Raw genomic sequence first — 18079 nt, 5'->3', positions numbered from 1 at the left:
TTTTTTCTGTCAATAATAGTAATGTGATTAATTTATAAACTTCTAAGGACATACAATTTATTTTTAAAGAGTGGTATACTCTTGTAAAAAACATTGGATAATCTGATATAGCTAATTTTGTGGCTTACAAATTTATGTTTCTAAACCTTTATGAGAATTTAGGACAAAGCTAAGAGAAATGTTCTCTTTGATACATTTCATGATTGGAAAAACATAAAATTCTAAAACATAGCCTATTTGTGGGATTTTTGTCCCTTCTGGTGACCAAGGCCTGATTTCTCGTATTGGTTAATATTCTTTTTTGGTTTAAAATGCATTTTTTTATTTGAGTAAAAATACATTTGTATGGTATTCATATTAGAAGCAACATGTAAAGGCATTATAAACAGGATATATTTATTAATATATTAATATATTTATCCATTTATTTTGAAAAAGGGTCATCTGCATCTCTTTGAGTCCAGCATTTGTTATAATCTGTCACGTAACCATAAAAAGTCATACCGAAATCGTAGTCATAAAGCAGCATGTTACAATTTAAGGACTTTAGGATAAACTTATGTGTCCTTGTTAATAATTGCTCAGTAAAATTACAATCTACACGCACTTATGAGTTAGCCGGCTATTATTATGCATAATTTTTTGTTATATTATACATGGAAGATGTGTAACAAGGACACTGTAATCATAGCTGTATTATTTAAACCACTCATTAGCAAACAGCCTTTGTTTTCTTAGTGAGGAGAATAAATTGTTAGTAATTTATGGTGTGGAATTAAATGTGGAAAGCCTTAAACAACTGTAATATGCATCTCTGTAACATTATAGCCTAGTTTATTCATATGTTTATTGAAAATTATGATTAACCTGATGTTTGGTTTGTTACATAAATCTGTTAGATAAGGCTATCATGTACGTATATCATCATCATTACAGTAGAACAATTAGTCATACAGTTAAGTGGACATATATTAATATTTAGGAATTAATAACGTTGTAAACGTTATAATAACGGTGTAAGGGAAAGCTAATGATATAGTAGGTCAAGATGGCGTGCCACGATCTAGAGTGAGTCATGGCGTCTCTAGAGTCTACAAAACAGCAGTAATGCATGGCCACTTTTACACACAGACAGACTTAACTATAACTGACCGAAAACTACATGTTGGTTAGTTTAAACAACAAATCCAGCTCACTAATTAACCGAAAGAACTTCGTGTTCAATTTAAAGTACTTGTTTTGGGGTTTTAAACGAAATAAAGACGACCTAATGAGTCTTTCAGGTAATCCATATTCATCCGCTCTGAGTTCCTGCCAGCCTCACGCGGCGAAGGGAGCGGAACCCGGATGAAACATGGCGGCCGTCACTGACCTACCAGTCTAAAGAGAAAGGAGAGGTAAATATCTATAAACAAAGACTGTTAAGCACAGCGGTTTCACAAATAACATAGCGGCATTTAATTCTAGCACGACGGTCACTTTTTTTGAGCGGTGTGAGCTCGCGCTGTATTCTTTGTTTTTAATCGTTTGATTGCATCCAGCGTGGGTGGGGGGCGAGTTGCTTTATATTTGTTGATGTGGATAAATAGCGTGGCATGTTACGGAATGACTTTTGTGGATGGGCTCATGGAGAAAGAAGCGGAGGATAGTCGCTGTGCATCGCAAAATGTTCGGCCATAATTGTCGCGTTGAGTCGATTGACATGGCACTTCCTTTTAGTTAGCTGTGCATTGTGCGTGTCCGCGGTGTACAAAGTTGTTGAATGTCAACTTCATCTAGAAAAACTACTTGGGTCATTCACAGATGATGCTTTGCTTTGTTGTTTCTGCCTTGCTGGGTTTGTGTTTTGTTCTTAAAAAGTTTGTTCGTTGTGCCTCTGTGGAGTGATTGTGATGTAGAGAAATCCTGGTCTAAAGTTTGGCTGGTATGGCAGAATCAGTAAAGACATAATATAACTTACACGTTCATTGATGTACGTTTGAGAGTGTAATCAGGCTGGTAAAGTTTACATGCGAAGTGATGCATGCTTTTTTTACATATTAGTTGTTCTTGCATTCACTTTCTGAATGTACTCAATTTCAAAGCCTTAAAAAATAATAGCATATGAATGCCATGCAATCATCAGCTCCTAAAATAAACTGCTTGGTTTTCCTAGTTTTGAACATGTTGGTGATGCTGGCCACAGTTACATTGATTGGCAGGCAGACTGGTTAATTGGACACAATAGAAGATTTAAAACAATAAAGAATACATTTTATTTAAAATATATCAGTTAGTTGTTATTGAATACTCAGCATAATTACATCATATTTTTAAAATGTATATTTTTATCACTTTCTCAGTAAATATAGGCAATGTATTTTAATGCATTTAAACAAAACAGATATATTTATTAAAATAGTATTTTAGTCACCAAACATATTAAAAAATTGAATGATAATACAATTAAATTCAAGCAAAATATTGCAAAAACTATTTTTTTTGCTTCTCTTGATTCTATTTTTTTTATTTGTATTTAATATTTTTATATAACATAAATTTAGGTGTACTGAATTTTGGAATTGAGGTAAAGTTGGTTTTATATTTGCACATTCTGACTTTTTAAAAGTAATCTTTGCGAAATCTGAATAGAAAAATCATATTAGCAGCAAATGACTATTAAAGTACATCATTGTTTACAGTCAATTAAATAGTGCTGAATTTGTTTTAAAGGCATACTTGCATGTAATTTCAGATCTAATATACCTGGGTAAACAATAAGAGGACAGTTACAATCAGTTACCGTTATTTAGTTAGTTTGTTAGATAAGCTCCAGATTTGGCTTGCTGACTAATCTAATGTATATGCTTAAATATAATACTGCATAACTCCCTATTAAAAATAATAATTTAAAAGAAAGATTTGTGAGGGGTGTACTTATATATGCTGAGCGTGGTATATATGTATAGTTGTCGGTTGTTTGGTTAAAATGTTTTATTCCTAGTTTTTTTTTTCATGTCTGCTTTTATGGAGAATTGATAATCATACTTCAGAGGGATAAACTACAATTAAACTGTGGTAGTTGTGAAGCCATGGGTGGTTTACACCTCTTCTAATGATCACGTTAAATTATGGCCATCTCCACTTTCATATAGTATTGACAACTACGTGTAAAATACACCTGTGACTCATTTCACACACTTTACTTAAAAGCACATTTGCAGTGGGATTAAATAAGTAAAAAGATTTTCGATTTGACTAATTCTTGTAGTATTGTTAAATCACATTTGTTAAATGAAAAAAAACTCTCTCTTTGTGTGTGTGTGTGTGTGTGTGTGTGTGTGTGTGTGTGTGTGTGTGTGTGTGTGTGTGTGTATAATTTTTATTGTAATATATTTTAGATGTATATAATAATATATAATGTTGTGTATATATTTTTGTAATATTATTATTGCATAACATTATTACATTTTACAGGCAACAGTGGTTAAATTACATTAGTCATTTTAAGTTTCTAAATATTATTTATGTAAACAATATTACAGCAGGCAGCACGGTGGCTCAGTGTTGTTGTTTTTTTCACACCAAGAATGTTGCTAGTTCAAGTCCTGGCTAGGCAAGTTAGCATTTCTGTGTGGAGTTTGCATGTTTTCCCCGTGTTCGCGTGGGTTTCCTCCAGGTGCTCTGGTTTCCCCCACAGTCCAAAGACATGCAATGAAATAAAATACATTTACATATTTACATTTACAAATTACAGCAGTTATGTAACCTTACTACATTTGTAACATGACATTGACACTGCATGTTTAATTCAAGTAGCAACTATTCATCATCATATAAATAAAATCAGATATTCCATACACTGGAAATAGGAAGTGCTATATTCTGCGCTAATAAATCTAAATAAATAAAAAAACGAATAAATCTAATGCCTACTGTTTACATTTTATTCAAAATCTGCATACTGTGTGCAGTATACATGTTAAACTCTAGCAGTATGAGATGTGTAGTATGATTGCATGAATTGTTGATTTTAAAAAAATGTTTATTGTTGTTAAAATTCTGTGAAGTAAGTTGTAGAATTTAGCTAGTTTCACAAAAGTAGTATTTTCACAGTTTTGAAATTTGGCACTGATTGCTTTCGGGCTCCTAATTAAATTTTAATACATTTTTAATGCAGTATTTTATAGTAGCATTTTATATAAGCATTCATTACTTAAATGGTTAATTGAATCTTAATTTGACAAGGAGAAACATTTTTGTTTACATGTGGTGTTTTAATCAATGTCTTTTGTCCACCCTTGTCCAGATCAACAACAAAAAACTAAAATTAAAATAATTAGACCCTTGTTAAGAGCCTCTAAATGTTTTTTCCATGTTTTATTTTTGTAGTATTTCTATATGTAACTTTGCTGTTAATGGCTTTGGTGTGTGAAAAAATGTATGTTAGGAATTACAGTTGAATGGTATTGAAATGTTTTTGTTCTGTATTCTTGATGAACTCAAAGAGAAGAAGCATACAAGGAAAGACGTAGCCTGTAATTGTAAGCAAATCCTAGTTATGTAGATTGCTCTTAGAAGTTGATTTTTTTTTTGTAATAACTCCTTTATGGATCCTTTTCTCAAAACTAGTATGGTGCATTTTACGGTCATCTGCATCTTAAATTCTTTAAAGTTTTTAAAATTTAGATTGTTTTTTTTTTTTTTTAATGTATAAACGTTTATATGTGTTTATGTATGTATCATTCATATCATTCAAAACTCTTTTCAAATAAGTCAAATTAATTTTCAGTCAATTTTGAGTTAACTACACTTATTTCATTTAATAAAGTTGACTGTTGGGTTTAACAGTGTAGGTAACTAAGTGTGTTTTTAATAGGGATGGTTATCTTAAATGCTATAAAACATTAACCGCACAGTTGTTTCCCTAATACATTTGTCAAATAACGTTTTGTTTGTTTGTTTGTTTTTCAAAAACTACAGGAGCTTTTATTCTAAAGCATGGAGGTTGACCTGACAACATCAGATGATCCGCCTGAAAACCATGACCAGAGCCAGCATGAGGACTCCTCACTGGACCACACTTTGCCTGTTGAATTGGCGCATCAGCTTCCAGAAACAGCCTCTTGCAATGAGCATTGTGACCAAGATGAAACGGCCCCTGAGGACTCAGCCACTGATAATCTTCAGACAGACGGCAAAGCTTCTGGAAAGACTCCATGTAAGATGCAGCAGGGTGCAATCTTCTCTGGAAAAATACTGAGTTTTTGTTGCTCTGAGTGCAAAGACGACACCACTTACAGCCCTAACGACTTGTTGAAACATTTTCAAGGAGTACACAAGGGGACTCCTCCAACTTATCCTTGTGATTTATGCTTATTTGTCACCAATGAATTCTCATCTCTTCAGCGACATCGCATTGGGCATCGAAACACATTAGTCACGTGTGAGATTTGCAATGATGGGGTGCAGTATTCACTTCTTTTGCTTACCAGGCACTTTACAAGCTGCCACAGCCGTAATGGACAGTTTAGCTGTAAAAAATGTGAGTTCTCCACCCGAGATGCAGGAACCTTTGTTCAGCACATCCATCATCACAATGAACTCAATCACAACGCTCGCAGGGAGTACCTGAGCAAACATCTTACTCTGGCACATGGTGAGGAGATGAACAAGTGGAGACCAAATGAGGACAATTCATCTGGTCTAAAATTGTTGCTTAAAAAGTCTCCTCCAGGTGGAGGGTCCAGAGAATCACAGTGGATGTCAAAATATAACGCTATTCCTGGTGTAGGTCTTTTTGATCATAACGGCAGGTTGATTAATCCTGAAAAAACCTTGGAGGACACCCAGCAGTTTCTTGAAAGAGCCGTCGGGGTTAAAAAAGAGAGTAATAAATGGACAAAATCTCCCCTTAAAAGTGAGCCACAAATATTGCAGCTCATTCCATCAGCAACACAGCAACCAAAGTTACAAGAGCATGAGATTAGTCCTGGAAGTCCAGGACATGGCAATGGACTGACTGTTCTTATGGTAAAAAATAAAATTTCTATTCCACCAAACTGCACCACGCAAGTCATGGGCTTTAAGATGGTAGATGGCAAAAAGCATTTAGTTCTAAAGGTCATACCAACAAAACAAGAGGACTCCACTGAAAGTGAGGTTTTTGAGTCACATATTAGTGAAGATGAAAATAAACCAACCAGCAGTCCTTGCTCTTCATCAATAGCATCTCTTTTAAGTTTAGAGTCTGGAGAATCAAATGAAGCCTCTTTAATAGCGGAGGAGTCACACGAGGTTGAAAACCACATTGGCCACCATTACCCCTTGACAGAAGAGCACAAGGTTTACTTTGAGACCACAAGAAAGTCGGGGCAGGTTAATGAGGATGCTGAAATTGCACATAGTGTTAAAGTACTGTCAACAGCATCAAAAGATCGCTCGCTTTCCCTGTGTCCGAGCCATAGATCGAATGGGAGGTCATCGCCTCCTCCTCACGAGATGTCTTTCCTTTATCCAAGTGAAAAAAGACTCACTGATGATACCCAGACATCAAATTCAGCCACCACACTTTCTGATTTGCTGACGGCTCCAGTGAATGCATCCAAATGCAAGACTACAGCATTAGCTTCTCTAATGGACGAAGAATCCACACTTACTGATGCTGTTTCACATTCAAGGTCTGACTCTGAAATTTCTGTAGATGACAAGCCCACAAATGCTGATATCCTGAAATCTAAACTTCCAACTGCAGATGCAACATTTTCTAAAACGACTCTTATCCAGGAACCTCATTTTAGTTCTAAAGGTGGTGAATCATTTGAGAATAACAATGAACCTACTACAAGTTCTGTGGCTGAAGAAAGGCAAGGTCCTAATTCTGTCAAAGCTAAGACTTCACTATGTGAGGTGACTGACAAAAAGACCTGTGACGCAGAATTAGGAGAGAGCTCTCAGTTTTGTTCAAATGGCTTTTCTAACTCTCAAGCTTCAAACATTGTACTTGAAAATTCCACAGAGGTAATAAATAACAAAGCCACCGAGACAGACTCAAAAAATAAAACTAGTAAAGGTAAAACTGAATATAAAAATCCCAGAGATTCTCTCTCGGAGGTTGAAAACAACTTTCTAAATTCCCCAAGCCAAGAGGTCTTTAGTTTCCATAATTATTCTAAAGATACCTCTGGGAGCTCCCCTGAGTCAATGCAGCCTGAAGAAGACTCACAAGAACTTGAGGAAGAAGAGTGCGAGGAGGATTTTGGTGACTGGAGCTTGACTCTGCCAGCATCACCACCTCTTCCAGCTGAAGAAGATAGCAAGGAAGGACCTAATGAGAGTGATTTGGTCTCTGAAAGTGGAGAGAAAACATTAGAGCGAGTGTCAGATAGTGATATCGAGGTTGATGAGTGCATAGCTACTGTTGATGATTCACTCATTCCTGTGCTTCCAGAAAAAGGAGGAGAAGCGACTAGTTTATCAACAGAAAAGAAACCGGAAGGTCCTGCTGTTGCAAATGAAAATACAGCGCCAAGCTTGAATAATGCAGCTGTTCTGGGTAAGATACTTGAAAAGCACTCAGACGCCATTATCAGCCAGCAACTTGAGAAAGAAAGGATGATGTCTTCAGCTCCAGTACAAGAAACTGTAAGACCCACCAAAACCACACTTCGGATCTTGCAAACACCTGAAGGAAAGCAGCAGATGTTCCTTCAGACTACAGACACTCCATATCCTGTGCCCGTTCAGCTAAAAAGCGGAGCGGGCTTCAAGCTGATAACTAAGGCCTGTTCTCCTAAAATTAATGTGTCCTATGTGAAACCGGGGATTGAAACGGCCTGCAAGACTAAGGGAGTAGCTCTCACATTAAATGGAGGTCGAATTGGCTTGTCTGCTCAAAGTTCAGGTCTTGAAAATAAAGGTGAAGCATCAGTCCAAACAGCACAAAGTGGAAACCGCTACTTTGTCAATGCCTCAGCCCTTAAAGCTTCAATTCTCTTATCAGGTGCTGTCAAGTCCTCATCTGGAGAACCAGCTGCTAATGTGCCACAGACTTGTTATTTAGTTCAGAGACCACTCCCTGTTAGTAGTGAGTCAACTGGTCCAAGTTCTAAGACTGTGCTTGCTACTCGCCCTGTATTGGCCGTGCCTGTGAATTCAGCAGATAAAGGTAGTTCATTACAGGCTGGGAGACAAGCTTACTTGGTTAGATACATTTCTTCAGCTAAGTCAAGAATACTTTTGAACAGTACAGATGGACAAACCCTGAGTCAGGACAGCCAAGTAAATGAGGCTGGCAAAAACCGTGTTTTCCTTAAGGTAGTTAGAGGACCCGATGGCACTAGATTTCTCTCCGCTCCATACAGCACTGCCAAAAAGCCAATATACCTTGCCACAAACTCTTTACAGTCACCCTACTTGTTAATGTCCTCAAATCAGTCTCTTAACAACACGTCTGCAGGTTTCAAAACTTCTACTAATCTCCAAGGTCTCACCCATAAACTCATCCCTGCGTCCCAGCTTCAACATGTTCTGCCCCAATCCAAAATTCAAATCAAAAGGATAAGCAGGGCTGATCATAATGGAGCATTACAGAAGTCACCACTTGTCCCCGGTTCCAACCGTCCACTAAGCCAAAGGAAACGGAGGCGAAGGGCTTCGTTAGAGGAAATGCGAGAGAGCTCAAAAATGAGGAGAGTCTCAAGCAAGTCGTCAGCTGAGAAAGATGCTACCTCAGATTGGGAGCCTGGTGCGAAAGATGTCGTGAGATTGCTGAGGCTCTGTCCCTTTAGTCCACTCCAAGAAATCAAATATCCCCGTCGAAACCAGCCTGTGGTTGTGCTTAACCACCCAGATGCAGACATTCCTGAAGTTGCTAGCATTATGAGATCCGTGAACAAATACAAAGGCGAAGTTCTCAAGGTGGCACTGTCCGAAAGTACAGTTAAAGCCCTCTCCGAGTCTCCAAGTACACTTTCAAAGCAGAATGCTTCCAGTGGCAGTGACACCAAGAAATCCAGGCCAGTAGGAGGCAATGTTCGAGAGAGATTCATTCTGAAACTAAAGTTAAAAAAGACCTCCAGAAATAAGTATGAGGTGGTGAGATCCTCAACTTCAGGTTTAGATCAGCAGAGGAAGTTTTGCTGCTGGTTTTGTGGCAGAGTTTTCAAAAACCAAGAGGACTGGATTGGTCATGGTCAACGCCATCTAATGGAGGCAACGAGAGGCTGGAGCAAGCTGTACTAATGCAACTACAGGCCAAACGCCATCCTTCATTGTAGAAAACAGATTTTTTGTAATCCTTTTTTAATAGTACAGATACAGTTAACTTGTCTTATTTTTCCATAGATTTGTTTTGTTCTCCTGAAGCTTTTAAAGGGTATAGTGTAATAGAGAAGAGTTTGGTACCTGAAAAAATTTTGTATGTATATAATTTTCACCCTTGTATATTTAAATCAGAAACCCTTGAGTATGTATAGAACGGAACTGTGAAAACTGGACACACTGTATGTTTATGGTGCAAGCAGAAAGATCACTGGTATAAAGATGGTGCTGTCTCTTATAGACCTCTTTTAATGCAGACAATTGAATCAATTTCTCAGGTAATTTCACATTCTTTGAATGAGTGAACTGTCCAGTTTATAAAGAGTTGTCTTTTAATTCTGAAGCTTTGTTTGATTGTAGATTTAAACATTATGTATCATTTAAGTACGGTTTAAGTTCGATACATATGTCATACCTACATCACTGGACCATAGTTAAGAGAGTGTAAAAACAATCTTCAAAATGAATGGAAATATCTGCAAATTTAAAGGGATAGTTTGCCTAAAATTGAAACGTGGTCATTTACTCACCCTAAAGTATTAGGAGGTTAAAAATAAAGTAATAAACAACATTCTGAAGAATGTTTCACCAAACATTACCCCTTGACGTTCACTATATGAATACAAAACAGATAATTTTGTAATATATTGTCTCAAGATATCACAATTGGAAGTATGGAATGTGAGAGGAAATGATTAGATATTAAGTTTTAGGTTGGAAATATCCCGTTAATTGTTATTTTTATGAAAATATTGACTAAAAACAATCCCAACTGGTTCCTGTGGAAGCCTTCCTTTTGAGGAAAATTCTCATTTGAGGTGGTTTACTATTAATACAATGTATTTTTTCCCTCATGTTGTTTTTTAGGCTCACCTTTATGTTTCCCTGGTACCACACATCTCCCTTCATTATATCAAATCAGACCCGGTGTCATTTCAGTAGCAATAATAAACTATATGATAGTTGTTTTTCTGTAAAGGATTTCTGATACCTGTTGGTTGTAGTGTTGGTGCTATTTGTTGTTCTTTCCCTTATTTCAAATGAAGAAAAGCACCTCTAAATGTTTTTATTTTTATGGTAAAAACAGGATACATTGAGATGCAAGCCAACAAACCTCAAATAGCCAACCAAACACTAACTGTGTTGTTTCTGTGATACTTGAGTGCCTCATTCTGCCTCAAAGCTTTAATGAGAGTCTGCTTCTTTTCCACGCTAAAGTCCAGATTTGTTAGATTCCTGTGTGCTTAGCAGAGTTCAAAGATTACATTTTGACCATTGATCCTCGCTAGGCTACATTGATTGTTTTCAACCGATTTGTTCATTTTATGAATTTATTTTCTCATTGATAACCCCAATATCAAGCATTTTCTGTTGTATATGAACGGTTAAAAGCATTTGATGCAAGTTTTAATTGGTCAACTTATGTAAACACTGTCCAGAACTGATACAGTGACCATAATGGTGCTTTTAAATTGAGTTGAATTAATCTTCCAACTTCAGACGAACTGCTAAAGTGATTTCCGCAATTGACAGATGTGTTCATTTGTCTTCGTCTACTGTGTTTGAAAGAAGCTTTGATGGCAGAGAGGTAATAATCCATCCTTCATTATTCAGTCGATATATTCCTTTATCATAGCTTAAATCGGAGGCTTTACCTTCTAATGTTTGGTCTGTTCACATTTGTTTCTAACACACGTCGTCAGCTGTTTTTAATATTCACTCAGTTTGTTTGTCATTCTCTTTGTGACATGACAATCACTGTTATACACGTGATGTAGTGGAATTGTTTATGCAAACCATTAACTGTTGACTATATTCGGCTCAAATGGCCTAGCTTGAAACATGTAACGCCGTAAATGAGCAAAAATAATAATGTTTTCACTCAGACATCTGTCAACCAAATGATGTTGTGTCCTGAAGCAAAAATGTCCTTCCTTGTTGTAATGCCCAAGTCACACAGGTTTTATTAGGATCAGAGAGACGAGTTTATTTTTTTATGCAAAGTGCCTAAAATGTGATGCACCAGGTTGACACTATATTGTACTGTATTTACCTCCTTGCAGTTCCTTCTTTAATAAATGTAAATACCTTTGAACAACATGGTTATTTTTATGACTACTTTTATTTGAGAACTTTATTGCCTCACGGGTTGTTTTTTATATTTATGTGACTTTTTAAACAATTATTTTGCAATAAAGCTTTTTTTTAAAAAAAAGCACTCACCACCAGGTGGCAGTGTTGCATTAGGTTAGTAATTTATTATTTGGCTCCATCTAATGCTATTCAGAGGGTGATTTACTAGCACATCGGCACAATATTGAGTTCTTTGGTATTCCATAGTATGATGCAAACTGGTAGAAACTTTTGCAATATTGTTGTAGAGTTGACTGCTTATTTCTTCACCTTGGCAATGGAGTCTATGTTCATATGTTTTATAGTTAGTGTGGTCTTATAGAATTAAGTCACTTCAGTTTCTAAATATAGTAAGTTGTAGATTTGTGACAATTTCAGAGACTTGATGCTAATTTGTGAGCTACTGTTTGTACATTTCATACATTTGTCACCAAATCAAGTGGAGCTTATTTTATAACTCATCCCTTTAACTTTCTCATATTTATTGACAAAGTAAAAAGCAAGTAACTAAAAGTTGTCTATTATTTGGAGTAAGTAAATTGTGGTAATACCCTGAAAGAAAAAGCATGCATGTTGATGTTGAACACTACTTGGTCAGCACGTTGTTTTAAGCAACAAATATTATAATTATTAAATATACTAAATATACTGTGCCCAGCATAATTGAAAACACCCTATCATATTTCTTAGGAATAAATACAGCTTACTTTTCAATAACTTTTATGGGATCATATTTATATTATACAGTTGAAGTCAGAATTATTGGTCCCCTTTGTAACACTATACTGTACCACTCAAAAGCTTTTTTTTTTTTTTTGGTATATAAATAATATAAATTAATACTTTTAATTATCAAGAATGCATTAAATGCATTAAAGTTTGGAGACGAGACTTTAATATTTCAAATTAAATACTAAGAATTTAATAGTCTGAATTGTTTATACAATGTGTAGTGTTTCTGTGACTCCAAAGCACATTATGAGTAGGCTAATCTTCCTGCGCATAAATATATATATATATATATATATATATATATATATATATATATATATATATATATATATATATATATATATATTTAATTTTTATTTATTTATTTATTTATTTTTTTTGCATGATTACTCGTCACATAATCCTGCGGAAATCATTCTAATATTCTAAATTGCTGCAAAAATGATTAAAAAATTAATATTGAAAATATAGGATATGTTGAAAAGATGTTTAATATGTTGATTAGAATGTTTTCTGCTTTCAAGAAAAATCTTTTGGGACATTACACATACAAGTGAAGTCAGAATTTTTAGCCCCCAATTCTTTTCCCAATTTCTTATTAACGGAGAGAAGATTTCTTCAACACATTTCTAAACATAATAGTTTTAATAACTCATTTCTAATAACTGACTTATTTTATCTTTGCCATGATGACAGTAAATAATATTTGACTATATATTTTTCAGGACACTTCTGTACAGCTTAAAGCGACATTTAAAGGCTTAACTAGGTTAGTTAGGATTGCAGGTTAGGGTAATTAGTTATTGTATAATGATGGTTTGATTTATAGACTATCAAAACAAAAATTTACATTAAAAAGGCTAATAATATTGACCATAAAATGTTTTTTTATTATTAAAAACTGCTTTTATTCTAGGCAAAATAAAACAAAGACTTTCTCCAGAAGAATAAGAAATGATCTAACATACTGTAAAAATGTGCTCTGTAAACATTTGGAAAATATTTAAAAAAGAAAAAAATCAAAGGGGAGCTAATAATTCTGACTTCAACTGTATATTTTTATCATCACTTAATTGTTTTAAATTAATTTTACTAATTAAAAGTATTAATTTCTATAATTTCATTCACACAAAAATAAGCTTTTGTTTGTTATAGTGTAAAAAAATATTTCAGATAAACTCTGATCTTTGGATCGTTCCATTTATCAAACAAATGTAAATGTAATGAACAAATGTAAAGTTATTACAATAATGAATTACATGTTAAAATATATTCAAAACAGTACAATAGTACAAATCTTTTGAAAATGTATTTTTAGGCTTTGGATCAAAGAAATGGAGACTTGGTGAGCAGAATCGACGGATTTAATAAACACAAAAATCTTACTGTAATGAAACTTTTGACTAGCGTATACATTGTGACAGCTAGCCCTCCAGTATAGCCTATATATGTACACACTGGCCTATTTTGTGGATTCAGTAGCCTACAATGTAGTCATCATGCTAAAGCCCTCCCCATCTGGCCCTCAAGTTATTATTCATGCTACATCGCAACTAAAACAAGAGGATCTATATATGTGTAATACAGTTATAACAGGACATGACATGCCAAATGAAAGTATTTATTATCCTATTCAAGATGCCATCCCCTACATGCTCTAATTTACCAGGCCCTGCTTTCACTTTCACCTTCATTTTCATGAAGGCTCTGTCACGATAATGAGGGCAAAAACTCTGGCCGGGCTATGATTTGCCGTGAGTCATTATCCTATGTCATGAAGAGGATATTTGAGACGCTTAAATGGGCCGTTGTATTAGGAGAGACTTACGGCCACGTGGACAGAACACATGACGCAGGCAATTAAATGTGATCACAGATCTGCGACTGACTGATTGACCGGCTTTAGGATGGACAGATTGGTGGGGTGTGCTGCTATTGTAAATGTTCAGGAAAGTCTCACCGAGCAGGAAAGTGAGAGACGGGTCCGCCTGCTTTGACAGGATTTAAATAGGTCAGGCTTGTACCAGAGCTGTCTGCAGTCTGCCTCTGACTTCCTGCCATTGAAGTGGTTCAGGCCGTGGAGTGGCCTGCGGGAACGAGGGATGGCAGCCCATTCCATGAGAAATGAAGCATTAACACACAACGATGAGAAAAGGAGGGGGGAAAAGAGAATAGAGCGCTGTGATTAAGCTATTGTTGAAGATGCCATTTTGTTGCATGGATAAAAAGGAATATTTAAAACTCTTGTGTATTTTTTCAAATTGACTACTCATTTGTTATGTTCATGGCTCTTTTTGCCCCATTGACTTCCATTATTTTGACATTATATACCATTATATTTAGTGTTATGGGCTTAATTGTTGAAGTTATAACACCGAATACTCATGCATTCTTTATTGTTGATTGTTTTCCCTGTTGGGAGGAGGTCAAATCTGTCATTTTAGCTGTTGATCATCAGTTGGCACCATTAACCCCTTCAGATAGGCCTGTGCAAAAAGTTTCTGGCTTTTATATATTGTTCTATGGAGTAAAACAGCAAACTTTAGCGTGCGTGCATAACACAGTTACTATGTTTATGTCCTGAGTGCTGAGGGGCTTATTTTTAAACAATCAAGAATGCATGATTATTTGCTGTCATGGCTTTGCAATCAAAAATGTGATTATAATATAAGTCAATGGGGCAAAAACAACCATGAACATAATGAAAGGGCAGTAAATTTGCCCAGAGTGTATTGTTGAGTTTTTAAAAAACTCCAAAGCATTTTACTAAAATATGTGTCAAAATAAAACTTGTCACCAAAAATCTTTCCATTTGCTGAAACACAGAGAAAGTTGTGGCCAAATTAAGCCTCAAAATCACCCCAGAGAGGATGAAAACATCCCCAACAGCAGACAAAGGGTTCATTTGTGTTTAAACAAATTTACAAGGATTAAATAGTAACCTCAAGTACTAAATGCATGACCTGCCTAATTGGGGTCTGAGAAACACTTATTTACACCCAAAGCCGTTTATATCGCAGTTTATATTTAGCGGTACCATGTTGGTGTTTTATCTAATTTTTACAAGGTGGGTCGTTAGCCCAACGCTCAACCATCTGCATGACCAGGACATACACACATACACTACGGACAATTTATCTTACCCAGTTCACATAGTGCATGTCTTTGGACTTGTGAGTGAAACCGGAGCACCCAGAGAAAACCCACACGAACACGGGGAGAACTTGCAAACTCCACACCAAATTGCCAACTGAAATAAATATGTAAAAATGGTTTTAAACAGTACCGAGTTCTCCATCATGTAATAATTTTCATTTGCAATTTCATTGTCATTTTATAAGGTTCTCTAAAGAAACGTGATTTAAAAGTGCAATATAAAGGGCCTTAAAATATTAGCAAGAAAATTTTCATAAATAGTAGTATTTTCTCTCTGTAGATAATATATCACAGCCTTTGAATTTCACAAATAAGTTTCAGTGCGTTTCTTCCATTTGTTTAGGTACAAATTGTTTTTGAATGCCAAAAGTAAAACTCTTTATAGGCTCATGTTACAACTCAAGTTTTACCATTTTTAAATCTATTCAGCCAACCTCCAGGTCTGGCAAGAATGCTTTTATTAAGCTGGAATAAAAGTTCCTAGACATATCAGCATAGCAAATAGCAACTTCAATTTTTCATCAGTCTTAATACACTATGTCACTATAGAAGACTCAAGCTTTAGATAGGAAATATTATCGCAACTCTTTGGTCATATTTGTGCGAGATGCCAATAGTTTATTCTGATTAAATGGTCTATGCTAAGCTAAGCTAAAAATACTCCCACCAGACCTGGAGATTGGCTTAATGGATTAAAAATGGTAAAACTCAACTTTACAGGAGTTGTCCAATTAAAAAATTTTATGGTATATATTTGACCTTTTTTGTAACTTTTTATACATAAAGCCAAGTAATAAGGAAAAAAACATGTGTTACTTAAAGAAAAGGCATCCTGAACTGAACAGAGCTGATGATATATTTTGTGAATAAAAAAAAAAAACATGATTAATACAAAAAACAAGTCACAACTTTAAAGTTTTACAGACTTGTTTTGGTAATATAATAATGAATTAATATAAATAAGGAATTTACCTGTTGAGAGGGTGCTGAGCCTGTGCAGTTGAGGCTTGAGCTTTAAAAAACTAATGAGCTGCAGGTGCTTCGTCAGTTACAGATTTGAAAACAAAAAGGCGGGAAAAAAGGACCTGATCTCATGTACAATCATTTCAGCAATAGTTTTTCATGACAATATTAAAATGTACAAGAAACCTTTAACCTGTTTTTCCAACAGGTTAATTGTGTAAAGTTCCTTATAAATGAATTTGACAAGAAATTACAATTATTAAATAAGATGTTTTTTGTTTTCAAATAACACAATGTTTTCATTTCAGAAAGAAACATCTATTAGAAAAACCCTGATTCCTATTCACAACTAATCAATACACTTGTTATTTTTGCCAGTTTTTATTAATTGTCAAATAAATAATTAAATAAATAAATAAATACATAAATAAAATCTCTAAATATATATTTTTTCTTTTGAAATTTTGGAAGAAAATTTTCAAACTATTCTAATATTAGATATATTATTTACTGTATTTTAGTCATCCTACTATTCCTAAATTTGACATTAAATGGTGAAAAATTCCAAAACACTTTAAACAGATATCTACGAGATGTGCTATTTTTAAGATACCTGCCCACTTCTCCATCCCACCATACTGTTCTATTCCTGTCCTGTGCTGTCCTCCGCCTGGATCTATTTATCCTCCTCCCTCTTCAATATTTCGTTTTTACCACTCCAGCCCACTCTCACTCTCTTTGTCATCTGACTTGAGCTGTGCGTTCTGTCCATTACCACTCAAACCACAGCCAGAACATCAGAGAGTAACCGTCCGCCCGCCTCTGTCTAAAATAAATAGGTCATGCCTTCCCGTGAAACTCTAAATAAGTAATGTCAAAGAGTGAAGTAATTGTAATTTTTTAAGTGGTACTACTGAGTGCTCTGGACTGTCATATAACACTATCCAATGTTAAAGTTAAAACCAAAATTTGTGTTTTTCTGATGCACACTCTCAGAAATAAAGGGATGAGAGTAAATGGGGTGGTACCTTTTTAAAAGGTTAACTTTTATATTTTTTTACAGTTGAAGACAGAATTATTAGCCCTCCTGAATTATTAGCCCTCCTGTATATTTCCCCCCCAATTTCTATCAAACGATAAGAAAAGTTTTTTGAACACATTTCTAAATATAACAGTTTTAACCTCTTAAAGTCAAGTGCTATTTTGGGGTTTCCACCTGGATTTTGCCTACCCAAATAAAAAGCTTCCCAAAGCCACATGCAGAGGTGTAAATGCAAAAGTTTGGTATCAGTTTAAAGAAAACCCTTTGAATTTTCATAAAACACTGTTGAAAGTAATTAAAATAAGTGTATATGTTGTGTGTGTTACAATAAACCCCTGCAAAAAAAGGTGCTTCTTTTGTAAACTCAAATTAGTACCTATTAGGTTCTGTGTGGTCTTGGCTGCTATTTTTGGTGGTTCCTGCCAGCCTGATCTCTTGAGAAAATGTAAGTATTTAAAATTTTGGCAGTTTAGGGGCTATTTCATACAAATTCGTATGAGTTCAGTCATACGAAATTGTACGATTTTATAAAGAAGGCGTGGCACCCAACCCCACTCCTAAACCCAACCGTTTGGGAATGATTAAATCATACTAAAATGTACGAATTAGATTGTACGAATTCATACAAATTAGCCACTAAATGAAAAAGTTACGAATTGCCGTAAGATTGAGTTGTTCCTGCACTTGTCAGTAATCACAGGAAAAAAAAAATGTCTCTATCATAATTTATCTAAAATTTATTCTACTCCAACT

General features: G+C 35.0%; 1 protein-coding gene and 1 long non-coding RNA gene across 3 annotated transcripts; one reads left to right on the top strand and one right to left on the bottom strand.

The window, feature by feature from the left end:
• The first annotated feature begins 1331 nt into the window (after positions 1 to 1331).
• si:ch211-214e3.5 lies at positions 1332 to 11395 on the top strand. 2 transcript variants are annotated; one of them, XM_087276487.1, is made up of 2 exons: positions 1332 to 1397; positions 4963 to 11395. In XM_087276487.1, the coding sequence occupies exon 2, from the start codon at positions 4981 to 4983 to the stop codon at positions 9220 to 9222; it is 4242 nt and encodes a 1413-aa protein (XP_087132613.1). In that variant the 5' UTR covers positions 1332 to 1397; positions 4963 to 4980; the 3' UTR covers positions 9223 to 11395. The 2 variants fall into 2 exon arrangements, with proteins under 2 accessions (XP_087132613.1, XP_087132614.1); XM_087276488.1 differs by having other exon boundaries at positions 4899 to 11395.
• Positions 11396 to 13512: 2117 nt separating this feature from the next.
• On the bottom strand, positions 13513 to 16379 carry LOC141376817 (uncharacterized). The gene is made up of 3 exons (XR_015504270.1): positions 16294 to 16379; positions 15309 to 15415; positions 13513 to 14252 (listed from the first exon to the last, which is right to left on the bottom strand). It is a non-coding gene; the product is annotated as an uncharacterized LOC141376817 (long non-coding RNA).
• Between the last annotated feature and the right edge of the window lie 1700 nt (positions 16380 to 18079).

This window comes from Danio rerio, chromosome 12 (assembly GCF_052040795.2).
Source record: "Danio rerio strain M-AB ecotype USA chromosome 12, GRCz13ab, whole genome shotgun sequence".
NCBI lineage: Eukaryota > Metazoa > Chordata > Actinopteri > Cypriniformes > Danionidae > Danio > Danio rerio.
Note: the sequence above shows the minus strand (reverse complement) of the source record. Positions and strands in the feature narration are given on the sequence as shown.